Below are 25975 nucleotides of genomic sequence, written 5' to 3' on the forward strand. Positions count from 1 at the left end.
GCATTGTAGTAGTATAGTCTCCTTGCGTAAAGGGACGCATTGTTCCCTCTCTTTTACTGTCCTCTTTTACTGCTTTCCCGTTACATCTGTGTTATTGTAATAAATATGCAACAAGCCCACCATAACGAAGCACCTAAGCCAAGTAACCCAGGTACGCAAGTCGTAAAACGAGACCGCGAAAGACCCAAGGGCTCTAAGGATAAGAGACCTCACGTCAGAAGCGACGACCTCATTGTGAATGGCCACCGCATTGTACGCTGCACCAGCACTGAACGCTTTTTCGAACTATTAGAGGACTCGCCTGCGTTCAATATGCATGATTCTCAGCTAGAAAGCAAGAAGGAACGTTTGCAACATGCAGCTGCAAATATTGGAACTGTGTCAACGGATGACTATGACCATGACTACAGTTACGATGGGCCTAAGGCCGAGGGTTTGGAATCTGTTCTACTATGAAGCATGGAACAAGATTCTCTCAGCTTCGGTCTGCTTACTTCGCCAGCTTTGCTGAAAAGGAATTCTGGATGAATCCTGCATGTCAGAAAACTGCAATCTCGATCCTGGTTTACACTATTACAGGTACAGGAAACATTAAACTAGAATGCTTCTATGATATGTAATGTTCTGAAACTCCATTATCAGAATCTGAAAAGCGTGATTTCTCCTTTTGTTGCTGCTATTCCGTAGCCGAGCAGATGATTATGAACAAGGTGTTTCCTGCAACACCTCTGAATCCTGCCCAAAGGTTTTGATCTGCAGCTAATGGAGTTGTTCCTGCAACTCAGAGTCAATTGCCATTCTGCTGCTGAAGGTTTCGTTAAAGCACATAAAGCTTTATATTCCACTGTCAGCTTAAAACATGGCATGTTTGCATTCATCTTATTAATGGATATCCTGCATGTCGTATTAGGAACTTGCTCCCGGTGACTTTGGCGACGCATTCATGCGCTATAGCGAGTTTTATCTTGGGCTACGTGAGGAGTTAGAGATGCTAGAGTTTCAGTGTTAGCCTGCCTTGGAGTAAGTGAACCGATGAGACAACCTTTACTAAATCGTTTGATGTATTGAACACGACCATATTTGTTTCAGTCCTATACGACCAGGACTGCTCTTGCAGGAGACGCTAATTTTCAGCTACGTCGTAAAGGACCAAAAGTAGGGCAGAACTTTGACGCATTTCCGCTTCAAGATAAACTGCGGCTCAAGACCGAACTGGAGAATGCGACCGAATCCGCACCGAAGGTATGTATTAGACAGTAAGTAAAGGCTAGGATGATATCATATAAATATAAATACATTGCAGTCCGGATGCACAGCAAAATTCAAGGCATTGGAGCCTGCGACAACCCCTTCCGGCATCAATAATAGCGGTATTTGGTGTATGCTGTGCAAGACATGGTATGCCGCTAAAGTTTACTAACATGATAACCGGGAAAAGGTAAGGGCTTACAAATGCAACCAGAGCGCTCATTTAATACTGAAGGTTTCTGGACATCATACTTTTGATAGACATATGCCTATCCTATGGTTGTTTTTGGGAAGTTGAAGCAGGAGCTAGGCAGCATTGACATCTTTTAAGACTTTGCTTGTAAATTCGGCAAAACATTCCTTGTTAGTGACGCGTTATTTCTTCTGAATCCATTAGTTGCATTCAGTAACATTTAAATCCTTTAGGCATCAGAAGGCAACGCTGACACCACATTTGCGCTAAGCATATTCCATGCTTATGCACACAAAATGGATTGTCAGTTGAAGTACCATCCTCGATTATAAAGAGGATGTGCCTCACGGATGGCGAAGGAATGGAGAGACTCTGGTCAAAGCTTGCAGGCTTCATCACCCTTATTCGGCCGACGAGCGCACCTAATCGTCTCATCACGCTGACAATTGGCTTGCTCGATATACGAGACAACGTTTTCAAAGAATCGGTATGGATCAGCTACATGCTCCCAACGTAAACATCATCGATTGATTCATCTTTATCCTTTATTGAATAGGCAAGTGTCTCTTAAATCGATTTCTTCATGCCGACAGCGTCATCGAGACTGCGAAGGAAGCTTTGCAAGGAATGGACCTAAACACAATTGAGACACGTTGGGAAATTGCGAAGAATACGATCCTAAGCGCTTCCTCCAACAAGCGTTCTGTGACCGATCCTATTGTAGGTGCAGAGATAAGACAATGGTTGATGGTAATTTAAAGGTACTTGACTTTGCTTTTGTCGTTTGTTTGATGATGCTGATGCTGACGTTGACCCAGCAGAAAAGCAAGGAGGTAGCACGGGATCACGATGCATATTAGCGACTGCTAGTGGGATACAGGTCCATTATCTGTTTTCCCAACGATGCGAGTTCTAACAATGGGGCCATCCGAACAATGTAATCGTCTTTGCTGCTTGGATATGGTACTTCTTTCGATCGTCGAATGCGGGTAATCTACCCTTTTGGTGCATCCATGCCGAGCAGACTGATCTGATAGCTACCAAGGAGCGCGTTTACTGAGCTGTTTACCGTTATCAAGCACCACATTTTTAGCGCGTAAGCGAAATCTCAGATTGTTGGATTCTTGGTAGGTGCTGCATCTTGAGTGGAAGGATGATTAAGTTCTGTAACATAAGCAAACTCACAATCGTACGCTGTCATTTGAATTGCATAGTAACCAGCTGCTCCTCCGCTGATCGCCATGGCAGCCTCCAACATAGACATCGATCCTAGGGACAGAGAATGTAATATCGTAAGATAAACGAAGAAAATCAAATTTACCTTATAATTTGAAATAGCGATTATTCCTGTGATTATTAAACTTGCAAAAAAGAAAGAAGTTACCTTGAAAGATATCGTTGATCATTTAACGGACGATATTGCTGACAGCTTTCAGCAAACTGGATCGTTCGACCAGCTGAAAAGAAACTGGATAAAGCGAATCACACATGCGGCCACGGTTGCCAAAGTTGACATTGTAAGCACGCAGTATTAGATGAAAATCATCATGTTCCTGACGCAAAATCTCCTTTGTATAGATTAGCAACACGCCTTCGTGGAAAGCTGTCTAGAGAAAAGTTGAAGAAAAGACAGACATCTTCAACAACAACGACAACAGCGATATTAACGATGCCGGTGGTGAAGACCAACAGAGCCAGCCATCCTCAGGGGCACCAACGTCAGAATCACCTTTAAAAACGCGGAGCCTCTCAGACAGCGACTGCCGCCGTTCCACGCTCGTCGTCTTCTCCATTAAAAACGAAGCTCACTGCATAGGACAAGAAATACCTCCAAAACGTGTTTGATAGTTTGGGCACGGAAAAATTCTGGATCCTGGAGTCGACCATCGAAGACGCTGCAAGGGAAAATATAGAAGCTGAAGTAGTAGAAGAGAAGGTTAACAAGTTTGCGTTGTAGTTGTAAATAGAATTTGGATAGAGACAAACAACGATGATGGTCGGATCTCCTCATTTGCCTTGTCACTTATTCATGTAGTTCCAGCCAATCGTTCATACTTGATTTGGGTGATTCCTATTGGGAGGATGTGTTCACTAGATATTGCACATGTATGGCCGTTTGTATGGAGATAAGTGCAGAGATGAAATGTGCGAAAAAATCGCGTTACTTTGACGACGTGTGTGACAAAGTTTTAACGATTGTGTATGCAATTAAATTTCGTTACAAGGGCTAGATCTGCAGCGAGAATTGCTAAGAGAGCCACAGTAAAAGTAATTATTATTGAATAAAACGAGACGTAAGAACGGGTGCGCGATATTACGCCTAATGGACACCATTTTAAGTCGAAGTTCATTACTATACACCATAGTATCTTCCTCGCCGTGGATTTCAAGTGGAAAACCTGTAATACATTGTCTTTTGCACATGCAGCAACGATTTTTTCGGAGTTTCTACTATGTACTTGCTGCGACTTTGGCCATTTGCCTTGTCCGCATCGTCCCGACAAGATGTCCCTCTCATGGGTAGCGCGATTCATTTCTTACACTTCTTTTTATTCTTCTTTTCTCATTTTACTTCATTTTTTGTGTTTCTATTTCAATACTACGTACCGATGGCCCCATCCATATCGCCTCGACAAGGTATCTCCTCATTGTCGGTTGTATCATTCTCTTGGTAAGTCAAAAGTGATCGTGTGATTGACACAGAATTGCTCGGTTCGACCTTATTGGGCGTGTCGCTCGTCCTGGCCTATTTCTCCTATACCACACTTCGTGTGAAAACTCGATTATCCAGGGCGGTTATGGTATGAACAAGACAGTCTTGAACGTGGATCCGTGGGTTCATCATCTCCGCTGCGCTCGATTTAATTATTGTCCTATTGTGTCAACGAGGTGGCGTCGATCGGTTACGGAGCTCACGCTGACTAGGAGCTATGCGCTGGAGACGATGATCGGTTGATATTCACATTTGCAACGGTTCGCTGTATCCAATTTGTACATATTTTATATAAATAATTGCTATGTCCAAACACGTAATTGATTATAGTAGTACAGTAAATCGCGTTTAATCTGGACGGTTAGTCAGATTTTGGATAAATAGCACGGCCTTGAATAATAAATAGGAACAGGTACATCAAGATGCCCAAGGCAAGAATCTCAGTTACCGCAATCAATATGTGATATGGGCAACAGTGGTACAGATATGCTCGTACCTGTGAGGCCATTTACATATCCATCAAGCCTGTAGGTTCTGGGAAAATGATTATTAGGGCTAATATAAATTTGCCCATCTAAAGTTAATTAGCGTAAAGTGCAAATTAACAACGGTAGGCATAGCTCATATAGGTATTCGATGAAACATAAATCAGGCAGATGGCATGTCTCAAATAGACAACCATAAACAATGCATACAAGATATTTTCAAGGGTTTGATCAATAGCACAATGCAGATTAAAGAGATTCTCATGCAATAAGCACCCATCACAAACTACGAAATATCTTTGCTTAAATAAAACATGCATCTTTACTATAACATTTAATTTGATAACATGCCTGCGGTTTTGATGTTGGTAAAAGAAATATGAAATAAGAAATAATAACAGGGGGATAAAGAAAGGGAAAAAAAAGAATACTACATAGAAAGTTTGAACAGCGAGACTAGATAATGAATACTCTATTAATGAGTTTGCCACTTATTGCTGTTATGCACCTCTTGCATTTGATGCGCCGGCACAGGGCTGGGAGCACCAGCATTCTGTGGTTTCGGAGATGGTACTGCATCGTTGTCATCGTATGCATTTGGTGGCGAGTAGATGGGAGCGGGTGCAGTGGTAGCAGTAGCGGGCGTCTGCATAGGCGCAGGTGTGGGAGATGCCGTGTAAGGGCTATAATTGTTGTAAGTATTATCATAGTACTGCTGTCCATTATTCTGGTAAGGAACGTGAGTGTAGTAAGCACCCGAAATTGCAGCGTCAGGGTAGTTCATGACTGGATGAGTCATTGGCTGTGAGTAGTATTGATCAGTGACAGTAGCAGGTGGCATTTGCGGCGAGAATGCAGTCTGTCCGTAAGGTGCATACTGTTGCTGATCGTGATAGTCGTATGCTTCCCAAGGTCGTGCTCCAGCAGCCGCGGCAGAATGCTGCTGGTGGATATCGTCGGCAGCAGCAACGGCAGCAGCAGCCATGGCAGGCGAGGGACGGCTCTCATATGCAAGTGCGGCATTCTGGTTCGAAGGCGATGTGTTGTGGAAATCATCGTACAATTGCTTACGGCTGGCGCGCTTCTTGCGAGCAAAGATTGCAAAACCGAATGCAGCACCAACAACTACTACGAAACCGATAACAGAACCAACGATAATTGCAGTGTTGTTGTTATCACCATCGTCTTTGCTATTTTGGTTGGTAGCTGTGGGCGAGGACGAGGATGCACTGCCGGATTTAGAAGATTGATTATCGCTGGATGTTTCCTTGGTCGATTCTTCGCTAGTCGACGTCTTGTCTTTGTTTTCTGTAGAGGATGGTGTGGGAGACGGTGTTGCACTGCTGCTGGGCTTGGGAGCCTCTGAAGATGAACCAGGTGCGGCGCTGGAGGATGCAGGTGCCTGGCTGCTAGGCGCGGGGGAAGATGCCTGCGATTGTGAGGATGAAGCTGGTACTGGTGTTGAGCTTGCTGCTTGGCTAGACGATGAAGAGGATGAATCGTCTCCTCCTCCAAACCAGTCGAAGAGACCTGCTTGTACTTGAATAGCGCAAACCAAGACGAAAAAGGCTGATAGCAATTGGGCGCTTTTGAGCCGCATTCGTACTAATAAAAGTTTTGTAACAAAAGGAAAGGAAGAGCGTCTAAAAAGACAGGATAACAAAAAATAGGGAAAAGGAGAGAGGTATTTCGCAAAGAGGAGGTGTCTATACTCGTTGGCTCCTACACCGCAACAAAAAAAGAAATGAGTTACTATTCAATGTAGCACAAACTTCATTTCAGACAAAGCACCCCGAAAGAAAGAAAATAAAAAAAATGAAGGACATGTGAGGATCAGCGACGTCAGGTCTGCATATGGTGGTTTTATTACCCCACGCGCTATCGGATGCAATGTGAGTATATGTTACATTATAAAAGTACAGAGTAATATGATATATACGTATCGAAAGGGGATTGCAAGCATGCTCGCGGCAACGGGCTTGCGTTGTCGCCTCGGCGAATCCAATCTGCGCGCGCGTTGCCTTTCCTAACGAGGCTAAGCTCGTCCTTCAAAAACCTTTCCTGACCTTCATCGTCAGATTATTTCTTTGGTATCGCAAGTCTTCAAGCTCTAGCTGGTCAATCTTGATCTTCAACCAACTTGCTACTGAAATCGATATTTCTCCACCGAGCGCTTTCCGGATTGCGTCGAAGCCCAGTTTCTTTGCCATGACAGGGATTTTCGGTGTTTCCACAATGAAAGACATGCACGGGTCCGTCTGGCACGCCAGGGGCGGTAAAACAATAGGACCCTCCCATCCTTCTTCTAGGTTTTCGAAATCTGCGACCGCGGTGCCAATATTGTGACTCTCGTACCTGGCCGTTCCATTCAGGTTTAACAACTGGATAACAATGTTTTCAAACGGATTGCAGAGCCACATTATTGTCGTTGACGACAAGATATTCATTTGCATATCCTCCAGCAAAGGCTGCTCTTCAAACATCGGTGGTTCCACCGTGAACTCCAGATTATGAATAAGCAGTTTCAACAAGTCAGACGCAGTAGCGTTCGGATGCCGTCCAGAAATTGTTAGGCTGACATTTTTTTCACCTAGCCCACAATCGCATATCTCGTATCAATGGATCGTCATCATCCTTAGGAATTTGTACCTTTTTTTCACATACCTGAGATATAGTCACCTATAAAGTCGATCATGGGAGATGCTGACGACGATGGCGAATTGGGTAGCCCGTTGATAAGTAGCCTGCCTGCAGCAACGTATTCGTTCCTTCTTTCCGGCAGTAGATGCATCTCTTCGATAGTCGCATCGCCGATAACTTGACTGTCGTATTCCAAAAGCACGTTAAGCTGTCCGAGATTGATATCGACGTCCGACGGATTGTGAATCAACAGGACGCAAGATAAATGTAGTGCATCCGGATCTCCTCGGATAAGTGAAATCGAAGTTGCTTCCGGTGGCGGGTCTGTTAATCCTTTCATGCCTTTTTGATATAGAAAAAAAAATAGCAAAAAATCAATGACGGAGTCAAGTCACTTGTTGTATTCCTCTTTATTCTTCTTCTTCTTTTCTTTCTTTGCGCTCGCACATCTACACACGCACGCACACACTAACCCACATCCAGACATTAAACGTTCCTCAATGTACCTTTTGTATCGATTTCTCCACGGAATGCAAGGTCATGGATATTGAGAAGACCAAAAGGACTATCCACTTGTGCTTCAGCATTGCCGCGGATGTATACTTTGCCACCTCGGCCGTAAAATATCTCGTTGAGAAACTTTTGAAAATCGTCATCTTTGCCCGGTAACACTCTGAAAGGTGCACGCTGGATTTTCGAAAGCACTTTTAACGTGCCAAACGGGACGTCTTTGCTTCCGTCGCCTTCCTTTGTTGTTGCTGGGCAAGGTTCGTCTGGAATTAGCTGTCCAAACGGAGATGACGAGTTTTGTTGTGGGTAGAGATATACATGTGGCAGAATGCTGGTGACATTCATTGAGAATTGCATCTCCTTTGGCTTTTTCAGGAGGGCAGCAACATCACCAGAGATCAGCGGATCTCCTTGACTAGAGAAATCGATCTTGATATTGGTGAGCTCCAATGATTGAATCAGCTCCGTTTCTTTCGTTCCAGGAAACGGCACTGCAATAGTTAACAATTGCAGAGCTTTTTGCAGCCATTTTGGTGTTGATAGGCTCTGGCTGGATCTGTTTTGATCCGGTCCAAATGGACTGCCTCGCACGTGTACTATTGAGTCGTTTCCACGCAGATATGTTGACAGAAAGTTTTCCATTAAGCGTTTTCCGCGTATATTGCTGTCGTCCAAAGGTAAGGAACGTCCCGAGATATTAAAAGTGTTGTGTCGTTTTCCTAGCAATGCCGCATCCTTAGCCAGAACGACAGCGATCATCATATCGTCCGACACTGTGCTGTTCGAGTCAGGAAGAAAGATGCCAAAATCAACATCTCCCAAAGTAAGACTGAGCATTGACGAAGGATTGTATATAGCTACAGCACCCTCAAGACTTATTCCACCTAGTGGATGAGCTCCAGGAAATGATATGGATTGTATGCTGGCTTCCTTGAGCCCATCCATGCCTAAACAAACATAAGAATAAGCACATTAGCACTCTCAGCAAAGTAACCAGAAAGTAAGACATACCATCCAAAGTCACTTGTCTTTGCAAATTGATACTGGGAGAAAACCAACCAAGCTGCAATTCAACAGGACCGGATACTTTCCAAGATACCTCAGGCGACGCTACTGCATCTATGCAAAAATTCATCAAGGATGATGCGTTGCTGATAACAAACTGGGTATCAAAACTAAACTGAGTAATGGGCGAACGGGAGCTTATCGTCAAGGAAGGTAACGTGATCGTTCCCATGAGCTGCTGCTGTTCATTTTGTTGGTATTGCTCAGATGTCTTGGGTATATAATAGATCTGCAGATGAGATGGCCGAGTGTTGATATCGCCCAGAAGCCAAGATGTTCGTTTTGCCAGCTTGTATGTGAGATTCTGTAACAGCAGCTCGCCGACGATGTGCAATGTCAGTATGCTAACGTCGCCATTCTCCGTAGCGTTCACAATAGATGCCTCCCGAAAATTGACCTGCATGCCGTCTTCGAGGGAGCGTTGTGCATATTCGGGCGTCAGCAAAAGCAAGGCTGCAACCAGGATCAGGGAGATACACAACAAGCTGATCAAGACACTACAGAGCTGCCAACGACCACGTCCCCAGGTTATCAGTTCTTGAACAAAATTCGGTCTAGCGTTAGATTCGTTCCCGTGTCGATCATGTTCGAGCGAATTATCATGCTGATCATTTCTAGACGATCGAGCCCGGAACTTGTCTTTTCGTTTTGAATATGTCGAATCATAGTCTAGCGCACCGTTTCTGCCGAGTAATGGCGATGTCTCTGACGGTTTTGAAGTCATATACTGAGACTTCGTCTTTCTGGAAGACGATCCTTCACCAGTGGAAGAATCGGTTTGCATGGTCGAAAAGTGGGGGTATCGAAGACAAAGACAAAGGTTAGAAGCGGCGATCATGCAGCGTCGGTTTTTTGTGCGCCCAGACTTGCATTTCAGGGAAAGTCAGCGGGAAGATTTACCAAGCTGTCGAAAAGAGATATTGAAAGTACTTTTAATTCGGATCGTTTATGTGCGTGTGCATGTCATCCAATCGAGGATAACTCTCATACATATGCTGGAGACAAATGTAGAGCTATATAATATTCGAAGGGACAACAAAGAATGTATAATAGTATTTCTGAGACGGATCATATCCTGCTTCTAGTATTAGAAAACTATAAAGGCAGTGAAAGGAAGAGGAGGTGATATGCTGCTTTTTATCATTGACAATTCATTATCCATGGGTATCGATACAGGATTAACAAAAGTTAAATAAGACGATCGCTCTTTATGCATCAATTGCTATGTTACCACAAGAATTTTGCAGGTACTAATTTTGTCTCAAAGTAATATTGTCTGTTTTGCTCATTATAGGCAGGGCTATTTGCTTTGACCGAATAGCAGTCTTCGTAAGCATCGCAGCTATCGCTTCTGCTACTCAACATTGATGATGCAACTGTGTTACCGTCGTCGAATAATTCTTCCTCTTCATCGTCCTCCTCGGTATTTCCGTATTCTTGGACCACACCTGCCACGTAGGCCAGCGCGCTTTCCCAGTCGCGAGATGCGACGCTGCTGTCAGGAAGGACATACATTCGGCATTCAAAATATGGGATATCTCTGACACAAATTAGGTCTTGCCGGCTCAATGCCTTGTCCGAAAACTGCAAGGCTAGACCCAACGAACCAACGTCCACTTGACGCTCATCGTCATCTGTTGGAGGATGTCGTACATCAAGCAGATGATGCAATGGTATGATATACGTTGGCGGTCGTGTCTACCGAACACACTTAGACTTTCAAGAAACATATATGGGTTGATTTTCTACTTGCCTCTTTAAACTCGAAATCAAATAGAAATAGTTTTGGACCCTCCACCACAGCCCAGAATCTTTCCCATTTCTAAAATCATGGATTAAATGCTCTTATTCTTTTACTCTGCATTAATCTCGTGAAACGTACCGGTGTCGCTCGGCCGCGGATGTAAACTGTAATAAATGCTGCGTGGATACGTCTGCTCTCTAGGAGTACTCGGGCATCAGTGCTGACATAGGTTCCGTAGACGGCCATGACATCGCAGTCAGCACTCAATCGGATACGATGTAATTGCTTTGCCTTTGGTTGCATGTTTGCATGTATTTCATATTTGCCCACATGAGATTCTTGAGGCCGCATCAAGCCTGCCATCGTAGACTTTGATTGCATCAAGACGCTAAGTACGATTGTACACGGCTGGTTTATATCACTAGAAAACAGTATTTTAGCATGCATCAAAGTAGGCAATCAGGGTGAGTTATCACTATCATGTACACTTACAGCAAAAATACTTCTTCGATCTCTGCTGTAATGTTGTATTTTCCGCATTTTTCGCTAGGTCTATACTGGCTCATGCATAAACCCTGTGGCCACTGCACCGTAGCTCTAAAGAAACATGCTATGCATTTACAAATCTTTTAGCGACAGCATCTTCGTACAGCAAAGCGTAATCGACGTACGCTTGGTCACCTTCTGCTTGACAATTGAGATTACTGTTAATACGAAAAGGATTAGATCAAGCTAAAAGCTTCTATTGCTAGTGTAATATGGTTACCTCGAAGATAGAACATGGCTTTTGGTTTTACAGACGGTGCAAGAGATGGTGTCTGCATCATTGGACTATTCATATTCGTCAAGTATTAGTTAATTCTCTCCCAAATCCTCTTTATATGTCGCTCATGAAAGATACTTGCAAAGTCTGGCAACGTCCATAAGGTTTTGATAAGACAATGGATCCTCGGTGATTGGACAATAGCGGTGACCCGTTATTCCAGAGTTCATCCTCCTGCAAAACCCAATCCAACTTTTCTGCTGGCAGCTCTTCCAGTGTATCGCAATTACCGTTGTAGTGCACGACTGGACCGCTCTTCGGCACCAACATTCTGGTCGCTGATGGACTAGGCTTTTTAAAATAGTCGTAATTGGAGCCGCCTGAATGGATGGATGCCGGACCGATGCGTTTGCTGGATGGGTTCGCAAGTCTAAGCTGGGAGCCAGCTGTGGACAGTTGCTGGATTGATTTACTAAAGAACTGTTTGAAGGATGCGGTGGATACCGAGGATAGGCCCCTGATAGAGGCAGACGAGGATATTCCCTCAAATAGTCGGCGAGGGCGAGGAGGCGGTGACGAAGTCAGCAATGGATTTTGCAACGTAGGATAATTCGACATTTGCTGTTCGTGTAGAGGAAACGGCGGCAAACCAACAAGCGTAAAAAGAGAAATATAAAAAGAGAGGGAAGATAAAAATTCAGAAACGAGGATGGCACAACTTGCATTCAGGAACGCATCGGAATATTTTCTACTTTAACTGCAATGGGCGTTGCATACCAGTCACTCGGTCGATTACACACTGCTCTTTATTAGTCGCGTAATAATTGACGACAAATGATGGTAAACACAGCGGACCCCACGCCCAAAATAGCTTGTAGTAAAAATCGTGGCGCGAAGATCTTCCAAGTCATTAAATGTCGTCTCAGGATACACACAAAGACTGACGACAACGCTGTAGGTATTAATTCTAATAGAAGCATTAGATAATAAGTCCCATCTAGGTCTTGCTGTTGCTGAGTATCGTTTGCTAGAAGCATCATCCAGCTTAACCAGGAAACAATGTATCCCGAGATTGTCGATAGCGCGACCAGCGTAGCACCTGCGTAGTAGTTCATGTCATCGAATCCGATGAATGCTGCTTTCCACGGTAGAGACGTAAATGTAGCTTGATGATATGTGGTATAGAATAGATGGTGGCCTATGCAGAGGAGCAAGCCTAGCCGAAGCATCAAAGTATTTTGATTACCATGCTGCTTTGCAACAGATTGGATGATGAAAGGTGCTGTGCAGAGGACAAATGTGCCCAACGGTCTCTGGAGCATCGCCAGCGTCGCTGTCCAGAAGCAAAGTAGAATCCAGGTGCATGTCTGCTTGGTCGCTTGACTAGGATATCGACACATGTAGTAAATGCAATGTAAGGTACTTGTAATGGTGATTAAATACACAAGATGCGGCAGGTACACTTTTAGGAGAGATGTCGTATACGATGTTTGCAGGAGTTTCTCTATTCCAGCCATCAAGCCGGTTGTTGCCGTGATCGTTGTCGTCGATCCTTCGTATATATCCAGTATCATGCGAGCAAAAACGACGGTCATGACAGTTCGATGTAAGATTGAAATTATCCATCCGCCGTTGGTTGTGACATTTTTCTTGACAAAATTTGGCAGATAAAATATAAAGATGAACACTGACAAAGCCAAGAAACAGATCGTCCCGGGATAATATCCAAGTTCTAAATGTCCATTGTGCACATAATCGCAATATGGAAATTGTTCCTCACGGCAATGTCCTGTAATTCCTGTCATTCGTATCCAACAAAGTACACCAACGGGAGGGAAAAGGGTTGCTGCTAGAGATTCACCCGTTTTCCGCGAAGATAATGAGCGTATGATCCACAACACACAAAGTGTAGCGGATGTGAAGCGTACAACACGATCTTCCCATATCACGAAGCTGTTTGAGCCTAAAGTAGCGGACTTGAGTGACGTGAGTAAAGCAAGGAAGAATAATTCTGTCTTCACTTCAGTCGAATGCGATGTAGTCGTAAGAGTAAAAAGCAAAGCCGTTATAGCGACAATGATGCCAATGGCATCGATTTTTTCCAGGCCATCCAAGGCTGCGATATACGTTGAAGATTGTTGTTGCAACGTAAATGATACGATCCCAATTGTAATAGCCAGGAATACTGTCCATTTTGTGAAAGTTGACAGCGACAAAATCGGTTGCCTGTATGCTGATCGAATAATAACTACGCCCAGGGTCAAAATGAGCATAGCTATGCCATATATCATGTAGCCGACGTCAAATTGAGCCCAAATTGATGCGCAGTATCGCATTGTCGTGATCAAAAATGCATCATACTCGAAAATAGCTTGCTCCAAGGTATCCAAAGCTGAGCCAGCTGGAGGAGACCAACCGCGATTTACAGTTTCTTCGACGTGCCGCTCTGCAATGTTGAATAATTCAAATAATTCCTCCAAATTTCTAGGTGAAAATCCATGCTGGTTCGTCTGCTCCGAATATACGTGCAGATATTCTCGCACTTGCAGCGCATTCTTGCGATATTCTTGCACCATATGCAAGAGATAATCCTGTCGTTCAGCCAGCTTTTCTTTTGGAGGTATAACGACATCCGGGATCACCGCGCCGAGATTACCGAACGGTATTGGAATGTCGAGTAGGTATGCCAACGTGGGTACAATGTTGACCTGTGCGACGATTGGATACGCTGCTGCATCGTATTTCAGCCGATCAGCAATGTCACGTTCATCGTAACCGAGAAGTTGGGATCGCTTTTTATGAATACGGCGGCATAAATCTCGATGGTATCGGTCGTCCGAGGTAAGCGCTCGACCAGAATAGAGAAATAATCCGCTCATAAGCTCTTCTGTACTTTCTCCTCCATGATCTCCTTCGACTGACATGCCGTGATCTCCCATAACAACCAGTAGTGTCTTGTCGTCTATATGTGATAATATGCGTTCAATGACTCCGTTCATTTGTGTCAACTTGTCTGCCATGTTTGGATGTGATGGTCCATATGTATGACCACAATGATCCACGCCCAAGAAATGTGTGATGATAATTTGCCAACTAGCATCGTCGCTTTCCAAGAGTGGCCACAGTTTTGATAATATTCGGTTGTCAACAGTGTGGAGATCGAACATTCTGAAACTATCACTGCTAAACGCTTTATCATCGTCGAAGACCTCTGGAAATAGATTCGTCCAAGTATCGTCTCCCATGAAATACAATTGCTGGTATTTTTTCTTTACATGCCGTAGCAAGTGATCTTCGGACACCGCTGATGATGCAAAGTTCGCTCCAGCGTCAATAAATGTCGGTAAGGATCCTGTCATTATTCCCTTGACGCGTTGCATAGTCGTTGTAGGCGGATCTGCACGGAATTGATACAACAGCGATGAATCTGGATGATGGTCGCGCAGAGTTTGTATAATTGGAAGGCGTTTCAAGAAATATTTGTCATGATTCGTTTGGCTGTCGTTCTTCAACAAAAAGTCAAATCGAAGTGCATCGATAACTACTATAACAGCGCGTTCAAATGGAGGCGACGCAGGAACTGTTGGTGGTAAATCGCTCGTCAACGGGGTTGGATCGTACACGGGAAATGTTTCCCATGCTGAACGTGATCTTCCTTCTAGTAGTAGGCTTTGTCGTGCCAGTAAGAAGCCCTTTAAGAATAGGTAGAGCCCGAAAGCTTGGACAGCGGCGATTACAACAAGGACTACAGAAAGCCTAGGTCGCTGCAGTGTTGACAACTGCATGACCTGATGGTCGTCGACAAAGATCCAACGCTGAACCTGAGGAACCCAAAATGCGACCAAGCGGAGCCATCTTGTCTTTAAAGGCGGAGTGCCCAGAATGTAAAGCAGAAATGAGGCGCCCGAGCTGCGTCTGCCATTTACGTTCTTCATCAAACAAATTATGCATTTCTGCGGATAGAATTCTTCATCAAAAAATTGGCGTTAAGCCGGGCGATGTACTCATATTTTCTTCGCACTCGTCACCTTGTTGTCAATTAAAACTTCAATTACAGGATAATGCGATGTTCTAGGGACGATTTAAATCTTTGCATGAAAATAAGAGACAAAGATGTGTAAATGAAGTTTATATGCTTTACAAAACTTATGATTTTTGAACAGTGATGCTTTCTATGATACCATCTCCAAGTCTCTCAATTTCCTTCAAGATGGCGTTAAAGTTAGGAACAGCCAGCTTTGACAATTGTTGTCCACCCGCAGGTTTCTATACACGTAGAGTTAGTCTTCATCAAGTCCATCAAAACTCTTCGAAGGAGCCTGTTTGCTTACCAAGCGGCCTTCAGGTGACATATCAACAGGGACACTGTTGCAGCCAAATGTGACTCTCCATTGCTTTGCGCCGGTGAGGACCGGATTCCAGACAAGTCCAATTTTATCGCCACCATACGTGTTGTGGAATACCATCAAGAGATCACCGTATGAATTCTAACGCAAATTACCAATTAGAACGCCACATTACAGATATCACTCTTGAAATTATCGGTACCTGTAGCTCGGAGACGAATTGTGAAGCTGGATCGAATCCGGCGTATGCTTTATCGCCCAACTCGGATGCTTTCTTGGAGGAGAAATATTCAGATTGTGGTCGTAGACTTTGGTAATAACGAGTGCATCTTGAAGTCTTTAGCTGAATAACTACATGGTAATCTGCCATGGAGGTCACAAACATACGCTAAAAAATTCAAAATAGCCATGTTAGAAATTTGAGCATGCGACGAGAAAGAAAAACGAAGCATATCGTACCTTGAGTTCTGTCTCGTTGCCCGAGGAGATGGTTTGCTCCAAAGTTGCAACAGCTGCCTTTGCGAGAGCTTGTATTCTAGCTGCTACTGCTTTGTTCGGATGAGACTGTGACCATCGAAAGCCAGACTTGTCCTTGGCAGTCGCAATGACCATCGCACCCTGAGTTATATTTGGATTGCGTTCTCGAAGCTGAGTGAAATTCTTCAAGATTACATCTCGATCTGCGCTCGTCAATTCGCCTTCAAGATCTACAATCAACGGGGATTTCCGCCAGTCCCACGAGGCTAATAGCGCAAGAACGCGTGTAAATCCAGTGAAGGCGCTCACGGGAGCTGACCACGGATGAGGTTCGACAAAGACATGCGCGCATACTAGCTCGATCACCTCCTCAGGGACTTGACTGGTTAACAGGTGAGCACCGAACCATCGCTTTACAAGTCGCATTGTAGTGGAGAATGCTGGATGCTTTGCGCAAACTGCTTGAATATGGAAAGTATGCAATTGGCGATGCTGGAAACGATATTGATGGTTTTCGAGCGCGGCTTGAGCAAGTTCTTTTTTAACCTTGTCGCTTTGCTTATTATCGACGATTCTTTGCAAGAGTTTGCTTTCCTGAGAGACATGCAAGTGGCATCGGAAGACAAAGCCGTAAAAGTACACATCCAAATAACCTCTTGCTGCCAGCGGATTCGTCTCCGATACATCGTCAACTACCACAGATTTGATGGAAGAATTCTCGAGTTCTTGCGCAATTTTGAGATAAAATGCGAGTTTGACATTCTGAAAGGCAGCCAAATCATCTGGCCACTTGCTTGAACCTTCCAGTTGCACAATTACATCAATAGCCGGGATATAACGTGCTGTGGAAGGATAGCCAGCAATGTTATCAAAGTCGATGGGATATGGTAAGATGGCATTGGCGTAGCGAAGGGTGGGATCGGCAGGATAAACGTTATTGATCAAGAGTGGCAGGTTACTGTCAGTTGCTCGGATAGTCTTTGCTAACTCATTGAATGCAGTCATAACAGGCTGGAATCCGTTAATGTCTAACTTTCGGTTGTACAGCTGATTTGGTACTGCTTTAGCGAGATGCGTGTAGGGATAGAGCTGTCCTGCCCAGTAACGCATACGCGAATTATCAAGGCCAAAGTGATGCTGTAACAGATATCGCACAATGCTTCGTACAATGAGAGTACGATTTTCGTAGCCCTGAGTCTGCCATACGACACTTTCCAGAATACTGCCATCTTTGAAACGTCGAAGTTCTGCCTTTGACCCCCAGAATTTTCTAAACTCTTCAGCTGCTTCCTTTTGCTGAGCATCAGGACCTTGATCCACAAGACGAGCAGCGCGGTCAGAGTTCAAAATCAATCCAATGCTGATATCGCAGTCGCTCTCCTCTGGTACGACAGAATCGATGTTCCATGATTTGTCGGAATCGTACTGGACCGCAATTAGCTCGGCACGATCTGTCAAACCTTTCTTCAGTACTGTGCCTAGTCGACGAGCAAAGACTTGACGGTAGGATGGATTGTCGAATTTCTCGACGGAGCTATATTGAATAGTTTCGGATGCAGACAAATTGATCCTGAAAGAGTCTACGATTAATCAGGTGGTAACATGAAGAGGGCCTTCCAATACATACTTTGCAAAGTTGTCGAAACGTAGAGTATAGTCATCAACTTTCTTCAAAAATAAAGCTTCGAATCGATCGGTAGAATCGTTGAAGTATGTCATCGCAAGTTTTGCTTCGTATTGCACCTTTAATGCATTTAGATAATTGCTTTGTAGCTATGTTACAAAGACCTTCTTACCTGAGCCAGTCCAGACAAAGTCATTCCTGCTGCCAGGTTGACAGTACCAGTCGGATCAACAATAACAACATCGTAGTGGCGGCGGAATACTTCAGCGGAGAACTGTTTTCAATAAGTTATTATCAATCCATGATTGTTTGCATAATAGAACTTCCATTTACCTCTGGATGGTCGTAAGTACCGATCATTACTGGTTCAGCGCTGAAATCATGATTAGCTATAAATTGGATAGATCGTAAGCACAAGTCCTTATCTTTGATTCGATCGATGCCTTAATAAATATATTTACCCAAGAAATCCATTGTTCCACGCATCAATTGGTATGAGCTATATCCTGTAGACAATTTCTTATTGCCTTTAACTCCGTCTTGCAACAGATAGCCCATCAACATGCTGAAAATAAACAGACTAAATCCAGATCCTTTTGACGTTGATGCATCGAGACCACGTTGATATAGCCAAATTTTAGCTAGCATCACAGCTTCTTTGACAGCCGGTGTCGATTTAGCATGTTGATAAAGGAAGGCAAGACTGGAAACAGGTACAGTGTCTTTGAGAATTGCAGCGTTGTACAGCGGTGTCGACTGAGAGTTCTTATCGGCACTGCTTTCGTCGTCTTTACGCAAATTGCATTTGCTAGGCGCTAGGCGCTGAATGGGGAAAACATTGTTTGCTATGCAAGGGATTATCCGAATGATGCATTTGGTTTTTGAAAAATCGACTTCGGATTTATCTGCGATAACTCACGTAAGCAACGGTGGGTGTATCCTGTAAATTCCAATCAAGGTCAACATACCACCAGGTGGATGGATAAGTAGCACCGGTCTGTGATGATCGCCGTTGAATGAGCTGAATTCCATTCGATAGCCCTTCTTTGATTTCTTCAGAGCAAGAGCAAGTCCTGCCAAATAGCATGAACGCTTGTAGAAATACCGATTGTCGACATGATCCTTTTCTTGGAACAACGACTAAAGAGAAAAAATATTCCAGTTTAAACTACTGTTAGTTTTTCTTTCCATACATTCCATACACTTTGCACTTACAGATGGCATCTCTACTGCCACATCAACGTTGAATGCTTTCTTTGTCTTTGCAATCGTCCGCAATGCATAGCTGCCAACTACGTTTACATTAGATGGTTTTTGCATGCTGAATTTATACAAAGCGTCGGATGGCGGCTGCTCTTGCATTATAGGGACAGTAATTCCTTTCTTCTGCATTGACTTTAGATATTGCACAAGCTAAAGTATATCCTAGTTAGCAAATTTCCAGAAGCCATCTTCTGCATCCACTTACAAGAGACTCTTTTTCTGCTGGGATATCTTCGAAAGTTTTCTTGATATCTTTGAGAGCAGCTAGCAATCGCTTGTGCTTGTCGTAATTTACACCAACTTCTTTAAGCATTTCATCGATCTACAACAGCCGTTAATATCTAACGAAACGCTGATTGTGAACCGTTTCTTTTCAATACCTCCAGCTTGAATATGTTCGATTTGTACAGTTCGGCAGTTTCTTTTAATCCCTCTAATTCGCCTCCTGCTGCTTCTCTGTCTAGATCGTTTGTCTCCTGATCTTCCATGTCACCGTCTTCGTCTGTCTGTTCTTCCCATTCTCCTGCTTCATCGTCTTCATAGTCATCGAAGGTCGAGTTCTGTGCAGTTGCCATGAGATCTTCGTCATCATCGCTTATTGATTCTGCGCCCGATTCCAAGTCGTCCTCGGGCTCCGACTCCACAACGACCTTGGGCTGCAAGCACAATGCCATCAGAATCCACATCAGTCAAGGCGTATAAAGCTTGCATTACCTTCTTTGCCTTGTCGTGCTCTCTCTGCTGTTTGCCTTTGCGCTTTACGGCCATGTCGAAGCAACTTGAGAGATCTGGTTCCTGCAAAAATGCAGCTTTAGGAATTTCGTGCTGTGGCTTTTGTGCCTCCAATTTGATAATTTCAGAACGACGCCTTTAGTGAAACATCATAATGCTATGTATGCTGTGTCGTTTTAAGTTCACACTCCCATTATAAATGAAAAATCTATAGATATAATAAAGAGCTGTACGCTTAAGATATTCAGTTTACAGAAAGTAGCTACAATATGTCGGGAAGTATCATAAATTATGATATGTCAGTGTTATTTCGATGCCGCTGTGCTATTTATGCATCTAAATACGATCCAATAGGTGAAGGCGCCACGTCTTGGCTTCTCAATAGAGGAATAGAATATATTGGAAGCTGGACAGTACTGTATATGCAAATTGAGGTGATAAATTCTCAAACAGCATAAAATCCAAGGGATGTTGGGGCTTGCGGCCTCAGATTTGACACTCGCAAATATCGTTCTTGATGCAGATAGATAATCAAAGACAAGGAAATATTTTGTAAGTGGTTTATGTACTCCTGAATATTTCGTTCATGTTCGATTTGGCGCAAAACATTGTTGGCGAAATCGCATCCTCAACTTGAACGTGCATATGGTGTTCCGATCGCCCGGTAGAGTGTGACCGATCGATCGGCTTTCCAAAAGAATGCAAGCGCCCAAGGAGGTTGTTCTGGCCATCGAAGCGCACGGAATATTATTGCATTCGCTGGGCTATCAATTTCTGCATCTTCTTGATTCTAGATGCAACGTATGTGTGACATGAGGCTTGCTTGATGGCGCGCTTGACCAAAGCAGTCAGGGATACAATCAAATAAAGGATTTGACAATCCCAAGATGTCTACATACTCCTATCCTGCTTGATATTCGTTGCTCTGGAATCTTCCATCGTATCGTACGCTTACTACGACTGCCCCGCGAACTAAACGGTGCAATCAGTTGAAAATAGCAAGATGCGCAGCTACGGGCGCGACGATGCACGATTTTCTAGTTAGCGCGCAGTGTGGCGTGGAAATGTCGCCGGTATCGCCCCTTTCTATGATGCTTATGTATTAAGACTGACATCATGTATTTATTTCTTATAGTTTCCAAGGAACCGCACTAAAATTTTTCAGGAATCAATCTTAAGGAATGGTAGGCATATCTTCTACAGCTGCTAATAGCCAAAAAGTGAGTTGGACACCGGTGTAGCATGCTTGCAGTATGCTAACATCACCGTACTGATGCAATGGTGTACCAGGCTCCCTGTTGGCAGCCTATATAAACATCCATCCCGGCAAATGTCCCTCGGCTTGTATTTTTATTCATCTTTTCTAGACATGTATTTACAGTCAAAAGCGCCATGATAATGTCTTTTGCTGTCAAACCATTGAACTTACAGGGCGGCCAGTGGTAAGAATAACTGCATACAATTCTGCATTCTTGCCAATATTCTGTTGAAGAATCGATATTAACATTGGATCTTTCTCACAGCACATGGTGCGGCAAGTATGGCCACAAACGACCTCACTGCCCTCTGCTGAAGTGATTTCTTCATCAAAGAACGAAAACCGACGACGTTGATGACTTAATTTTATGCCTCGTACATGTATCTGACAATGATATACCCTTTCCAATCCCTTTGCACGTTCTTTCAGCCTTTTCTGCTACTCTTATCCTACTAGCCCATCTCTAGGTTCAGCTGATGTACATATCGGCGCCAATATTTCCATGGACAAGAAGTCAAGAACCATATCCAAATATCATGTCACAAACTGCATGCAGTTACCATGTAAATACATCCATTCACATGTGCGGTTTGACTACCGGTACTTGTTTAGTTTTCGATTTGTTTTCCCGAGTATGTATGAAATAAAGAAAAATTTGGCCTATCCTCAGAAGATGTAGAACTTGTGCACTATCACTGATGTCCGAATCAGCGAACACCTTCGCAGATAATGATATGCTGTATTAGAACCATATCGAACAAGTGAACATCATGTTGTCAATAAAACAGTAATCCTCAAGAAGCTCATCTTCTTGTCAAGCTAGCATATAAATTGCTGCTACGTTCAAATTACTACGACGCACTTCCGTTTTAAGGTGTGCATACCATAAAATTCCTTGGATGTCTGTGTAGAAGCGTGATCGCGATACATATTCTATAGAGAACTGCGCACTGCGCACACTCAGTTTGGGAGCTAGACGGACGAAAATAAAGTTATTGTTGCATTGTTAAACTCACAAGCTCTACAATATCCCGTAACCCCCGAAACAACCATCGGGCGACGTACGATCATGTACTACATATGCTATGTACTGATTATCTTAAACCTTAGCCTTCTTCGTCACACAGCTGATGTGGAGAATGTCCTTTTGAGCTCGAGACCGTTGGCTAGGGTACCTTCATTGTTCTCTAAAGCTGTGCAGGTCTCAGCATTTGCACGAACGCCCACCAGACGCGCATGCTTAGTCCTGTTTCCTCAACGGCACAGACTAGGGTTCACGTGTAATCACGTATAAAACCTATCCTGTCAACTCCCATTATCATGCTTGTTGGCGTCAAGGAGGACGCAACCCCGTGATATATGGGCCAAAGTAGTAGCGGCATACATTGCAGCGGGTAGCAGTAAAGCCATGAATTAAAAAGACTGCCAAGTCAGCCAAGATAGACACGGAGGCTTGCCCAAGATATTGCTATTGCTGCTACTTTTCATGTCTCTTGGTCAACAAGCTCTCGAAAGCGGCCATCGTCCTTCACGCCTGCGCCGCCATTTACCTACGCAACCGACAGGAGCAAAGATCTCGCGGACGAATGTCACCGACCAAGACAGGGGCGCTGCTTGCTCTGCTGGCCCAGAGCGAAAGACAAGGAAACGGATACAGCTGATTCCTAACGATCGCGGCGGCACATTACAAACAAGGAGGTCCGCGAAGCAGCGTGCGTTTCAATTGTTCTGCTGGTTTCTCTGTATTGGATGGGCGATCTTTTTAGTGTCACGACTTGTGGGCTGCGTATGGCTAAAAGATTGCAGCAGGACGAGCCTGATAAACTACCTGTTTGACAAAAAAGGTTCATAGATCATGCCCTGTTATCTTGAGCGCTGCCAGTATAAAAATCGCGTCTATGATCTGATCACAGAAAGTAAATGTAGTTCGTTTCTGTATCGAAACCGGTGGGATCAGTCTCCTGCATAATTGGCACATGCTGTGTAGATGCGCATACATCCCGACTCGGGAGTGTTTCGTCCATGGTGCCTCAATGGGTGTTCTTTATCGATCTGTCAACGACGAGGCATACATGTCGATTGAGTTATGATGTCTACGCTACAAAATGCACTGTACAGTTGGAGTTACGTATGTTTGCCGATCATTCCTGGATATAACCTTAAGTGACGCTCTCGCGCCCCTTGTTTCCCTTGGCACTGTGAACTATTGTTTATCTACACCCCATCGACATTCAAGTGCAAATCCAACATCCAGACACTTGCAATTCGGGTGCATGCTTATACGCAGACACGAGCTAGAATTAGTCAGTGGACTCTTTTAGTTGATACCGCAGCAACAGCACGCCAAAGCAAAAGGATGCGTCAGCTGACGAGTGAGTTGGTTTGTTTATTTCATTTGCACCGGTTGCAAGTCTCACGACGAAAGCGCAGTTCCCCAAAATCGGTGGATACTCAAGTGGGTCAATTCCCCCGCCCTCCTTCTCCTTTCTCTTTCTTTCGATTTTCCGCTCAAAGCAAAGCTTGGATGCATAATCATTTTCGATTACTGTGCAGCAACAATGGCTCACAACCATATGACTTTTGATGCGACCGAAAACCAACATCCTACAATACACAACCTTCACCATCACCCGCAGCAACAGCATCACCAACACCAACAGGAGCAGCAGATGTTTTCGCTCCATCCAGAGCTGGGAGCAGGTCTGGACCAACAAGCCGGTCTTGTTACTGCACCGAATCCTGGTGCGCTTCCTGCTATTGGACTCCATCCAGAACACTATCCGCCATCGGTAGTAGACCAGCAATGGCCGCCATCAACCGCCGGTTTTAGCTCGGACCCCGCAGACGCCTTTCTTGATTACAATCAAAATGCTCGACGGAATATGCAGCAGCAGCAACAACAACAACAGCAGCAGCAGTCCAAACCTGCGTCAAATACAACCGCTTCTACCCCTGCTCCTCCAACTCTCGATGCTCAAAGCAGTGCTGACAAAGGTCAAGCTCTGGATCCATCCAAAGTCTATCACCCAGAATGGGGAGTGACGCGAGACCAGGATTTCCACCCCTTGACGCTCAAGCACCAGCGAGATTTGGAAAACTTATTTCAGGCTGGAAACTCCATCCCCGATTTCTACTTTTGGCAAGCCAATCTTGGGGGTTATTGTATGGCAGACATGCTACAGAGTACGTTGTAATTTGTACAACCCATGAACGCCATCTCGGATGCTAACCCGGGTTTTGCCTATATTAGATATTGTAGTGTCTTCAGAGGGCACCTTCCCACTCGTTAGGCGTATGGTTGAAGGTGCTCCCCACCCAGGAAGAAGAACAAAGAAGAAAAATGGCATGGGATGATGGACCTGGCCAGTTCGATGTATATCGACCTGCTATTCCTTTTCTTAAACCCTTATACACAGTAGTCTATACCATAGCGATATGTCTTTTTTGTTATAAAATTTTTCCTATCTTAAAGAAGAAAGTTGTTTAAAAGGGCATGCGAGAGATGAATGGTTGTATTATTAGGGGTTTTCTTCAGATTTATCCTTCTAGATGCAGAGTCTGTAACTGACATAACGACCAGCAGTTTCGCTTTCACGAACGATTTTAACAACCTAGTAGCCATGCATATTAATTCAGCTGCAAAAGTTCTGCATTGTCCTATCCATTCTCCTACCTGGCCGCGTTGCAAACCGTAGTATCTGGCGACAGGATCGCTGTGTTGTATACGTGGAAGCTGTGTTTCCTTCAAACGGCTATCAAAAAGTGTAAATGATCAGTAAGATAAAGTGCAAGGTTATATAGATACTTACTATCGTTTTAAAAGCGCTTGCTTTTCTTCGTTGGTAAGCAATTCATGCTTTGGTACCAATACGTGATGTGTAATGTTGACAAGCAACTCGTTCTCTTGGAAAGATTCAAGAGTGTGTCTGGATGGCAGCGATTGGATAACCTAACATTACTGCGCGTAAGAGAATGTCGAACTGGTATGTTGCAAAACGCGTTGTCTTACTTTGCTGGCGGAGGATGTTAAGCTCTGTTGATATATGCAAATGCCTTTGGAAATTTGTTGCTGCGCCATACGCTCGACGTATCTATACGCATTCATCGTCAAACACCGATTTGATATATACACTTTTGGCATATAAACTTACACTCGGAGAGGTTTGACGCCCACTGATTTGTCTTTGGGGAAAAATACGAGCAGCTGTTCCGAAGGATCGTCTCTCTTTTGGACAATGAATGTCAACGAGTCTCGGCTACGGACTTAATTAACAAACGTTCGGATGAAGATCGCACAGTTGTACATACTCGACGTCGCCTGACACTGCGTATTCTCGTCGAAATGTCTCCAAATCCATATCCAGATCTGCCTGGTTCACGACATAGCCCTGCAACGGGATTAATACCTGGCTGTGCGTAAATTGTATGTCTCACTACATACTCTATCGTGCACCATTTGGTGCGCCGTGCGGTAGACTCGCCATAACCGTGTCACTTCGCTGCCGCTGCCAGATTCCATTCCTTTGTGCTTTATTTTTCTTCTTTGAAACGAAAGACGGAAAAGCGTTGGAGCGGCTGTCAAAATCTGGAAATTCTGATGAACCGTGACGGCGAAATGTACACTGCATTTCTGATTCTGTATATTGACATCCTCTGGTACAAAGAATATGTTCTATTTACCTTTTGAACAGCATGCCTGATGAGCAACAGAGAAGGTGATCATACAATAGCCAATAGTAACCCCATTGCGCTTCCTTAATATATAGGTAGATAATGGAAATTTTTGTATGGTTCTTTTTGACATCAACAGAGAAAAGACAAAAGAGTTGATCTACGATACTCGATCCAAGTAGCATTTTCTAATTTAGTATACTTAAGGGATCAAGAAAACCGTCCAAGGAGTCGGGGTAATGA

At 44.1% G+C, this 25975-nt stretch overlaps 11 protein-coding genes across 11 annotated transcripts; 3 read left to right on the plus strand and 8 right to left on the minus strand.

Annotated features, from left to right (window-relative positions):
- Positions 1-105: 105 nt before the first annotated feature.
- On the plus strand, positions 106-2301 carry VTP01DRAFT_346 (uncharacterized protein; the record flags this gene model as incomplete). The annotated part of the gene is made up of 9 exons (XM_069382033.1): positions 106-433; positions 516-579; positions 786-846; positions 911-974; positions 1118-1242; positions 1304-1370; positions 1750-1954; positions 2035-2191; positions 2263-2301. The coding sequence occupies 9 exons, from the start codon at positions 106-108 to the stop codon at positions 2299-2301; spliced, it is 1110 nt and encodes a 369-aa protein (XP_069244766.1).
- A 248-nt stretch (positions 2302-2549) lies between these two features.
- Positions 2550-3234, minus strand: VTP01DRAFT_347 (uncharacterized protein; the record flags this gene model as incomplete). Its single annotated transcript, XM_069382044.1, has 2 exons — positions 2550-2710; positions 3171-3234. 2 exons carry the CDS (start codon positions 3232-3234, stop codon positions 2550-2552), a joined length of 225 nt encoding a protein of 74 aa, XP_069244767.1.
- Positions 3235-5114: 1880 nt separating this feature from the next.
- Positions 5115-6239, minus strand: VTP01DRAFT_348 (uncharacterized protein; the record flags this gene model as incomplete). Its single annotated transcript, XM_069382055.1, has 1 exon — positions 5115-6239. One exon carries the CDS (start codon positions 6237-6239, stop codon positions 5115-5117), a length of 1125 nt encoding a protein of 374 aa, XP_069244768.1.
- A 448-nt stretch (positions 6240-6687) lies between these two features.
- On the minus strand, positions 6688-9692 carry VTP01DRAFT_349 (uncharacterized protein; the record flags this gene model as incomplete). Its single annotated transcript, XM_069382066.1, has 4 exons — positions 6688-7229; positions 7304-7621; positions 7786-8736; positions 8801-9692. 4 exons carry the CDS (start codon positions 9690-9692, stop codon positions 6688-6690), a joined length of 2703 nt encoding a protein of 900 aa, XP_069244769.1.
- Positions 9693-10081: 389 nt separating this feature from the next.
- On the minus strand, positions 10082-11979 carry VTP01DRAFT_350 (uncharacterized protein; the record flags this gene model as incomplete). Its single annotated transcript, XM_069382078.1, has 7 exons — positions 10082-10552; positions 10608-10676; positions 10737-11019; positions 11091-11208; positions 11270-11302; positions 11365-11429; positions 11504-11979. The coding sequence occupies 7 exons, from the start codon at positions 11977-11979 to the stop codon at positions 10082-10084; spliced, it is 1515 nt and encodes a 504-aa protein (XP_069244770.1).
- Positions 11980-12170: 191 nt separating this feature from the next.
- VTP01DRAFT_351 (uncharacterized protein) lies at positions 12171-15296 on the minus strand (the record flags this gene model as incomplete). Its single annotated transcript, XM_069382089.1, has 1 exon — positions 12171-15296. The coding sequence occupies one exon, from the start codon at positions 15294-15296 to the stop codon at positions 12171-12173; it is 3126 nt and encodes a 1041-aa protein (XP_069244771.1).
- A 211-nt stretch (positions 15297-15507) lies between these two features.
- On the minus strand, positions 15508-19839 carry VTP01DRAFT_352 (uncharacterized protein; the record flags this gene model as incomplete). Its single annotated transcript, XM_069382100.1, has 13 exons — positions 15508-15627; positions 15693-15848; positions 15910-16095; positions 16167-17754; positions 17812-17927; positions 17981-18082; positions 18142-18197; positions 18270-18713; positions 18777-18948; positions 19024-19221; positions 19277-19393; positions 19452-19727; positions 19786-19839. 13 exons carry the CDS (start codon positions 19837-19839, stop codon positions 15508-15510), a joined length of 3585 nt encoding a protein of 1194 aa, XP_069244772.1.
- Positions 19840-20977: 1138 nt separating this feature from the next.
- Positions 20978-21310, minus strand: VTP01DRAFT_353 (uncharacterized protein; the record flags this gene model as incomplete). The annotated part of the gene is made up of 2 exons (XM_069382111.1): positions 20978-21109; positions 21233-21310. 2 exons carry the CDS (start codon positions 21308-21310, stop codon positions 20978-20980), a joined length of 210 nt encoding a protein of 69 aa, XP_069244773.1.
- A 1237-nt stretch (positions 21311-22547) lies between these two features.
- On the plus strand, positions 22548-22897 carry VTP01DRAFT_354 (uncharacterized protein; the record flags this gene model as incomplete). The annotated part of the gene is made up of 2 exons (XM_069382122.1): positions 22548-22759; positions 22828-22897. 2 exons carry the CDS (start codon positions 22548-22550, stop codon positions 22895-22897), a joined length of 282 nt encoding a protein of 93 aa, XP_069244774.1.
- A 722-nt stretch (positions 22898-23619) lies between these two features.
- Positions 23620-24415, plus strand: VTP01DRAFT_355 (uncharacterized protein; the record flags this gene model as incomplete). Its single annotated transcript, XM_069382133.1, has 2 exons — positions 23620-24244; positions 24312-24415. 2 exons carry the CDS (start codon positions 23620-23622, stop codon positions 24413-24415), a joined length of 729 nt encoding a protein of 242 aa, XP_069244775.1.
- Positions 24416-24606: 191 nt separating this feature from the next.
- VTP01DRAFT_356 (uncharacterized protein) lies at positions 24607-25580 on the minus strand (the record flags this gene model as incomplete). The annotated part of the gene is made up of 7 exons (XM_069382144.1): positions 24607-24672; positions 24735-24813; positions 24871-25010; positions 25071-25152; positions 25213-25317; positions 25370-25449; positions 25503-25580. 7 exons carry the CDS (start codon positions 25578-25580, stop codon positions 24607-24609), a joined length of 630 nt encoding a protein of 209 aa, XP_069244776.1.
- Positions 25581-25975: the final 395 nt, after the last annotated feature.

This window comes from Rhizomucor pusillus (genome assembly GCF_041956525.1).
Source record: "Rhizomucor pusillus strain CBS 183.67 unplaced genomic scaffold VTP01scaffold_1, whole genome shotgun sequence".
NCBI lineage: Eukaryota > Fungi > Mucoromycota > Mucoromycetes > Mucorales > Lichtheimiaceae > Rhizomucor > Rhizomucor pusillus.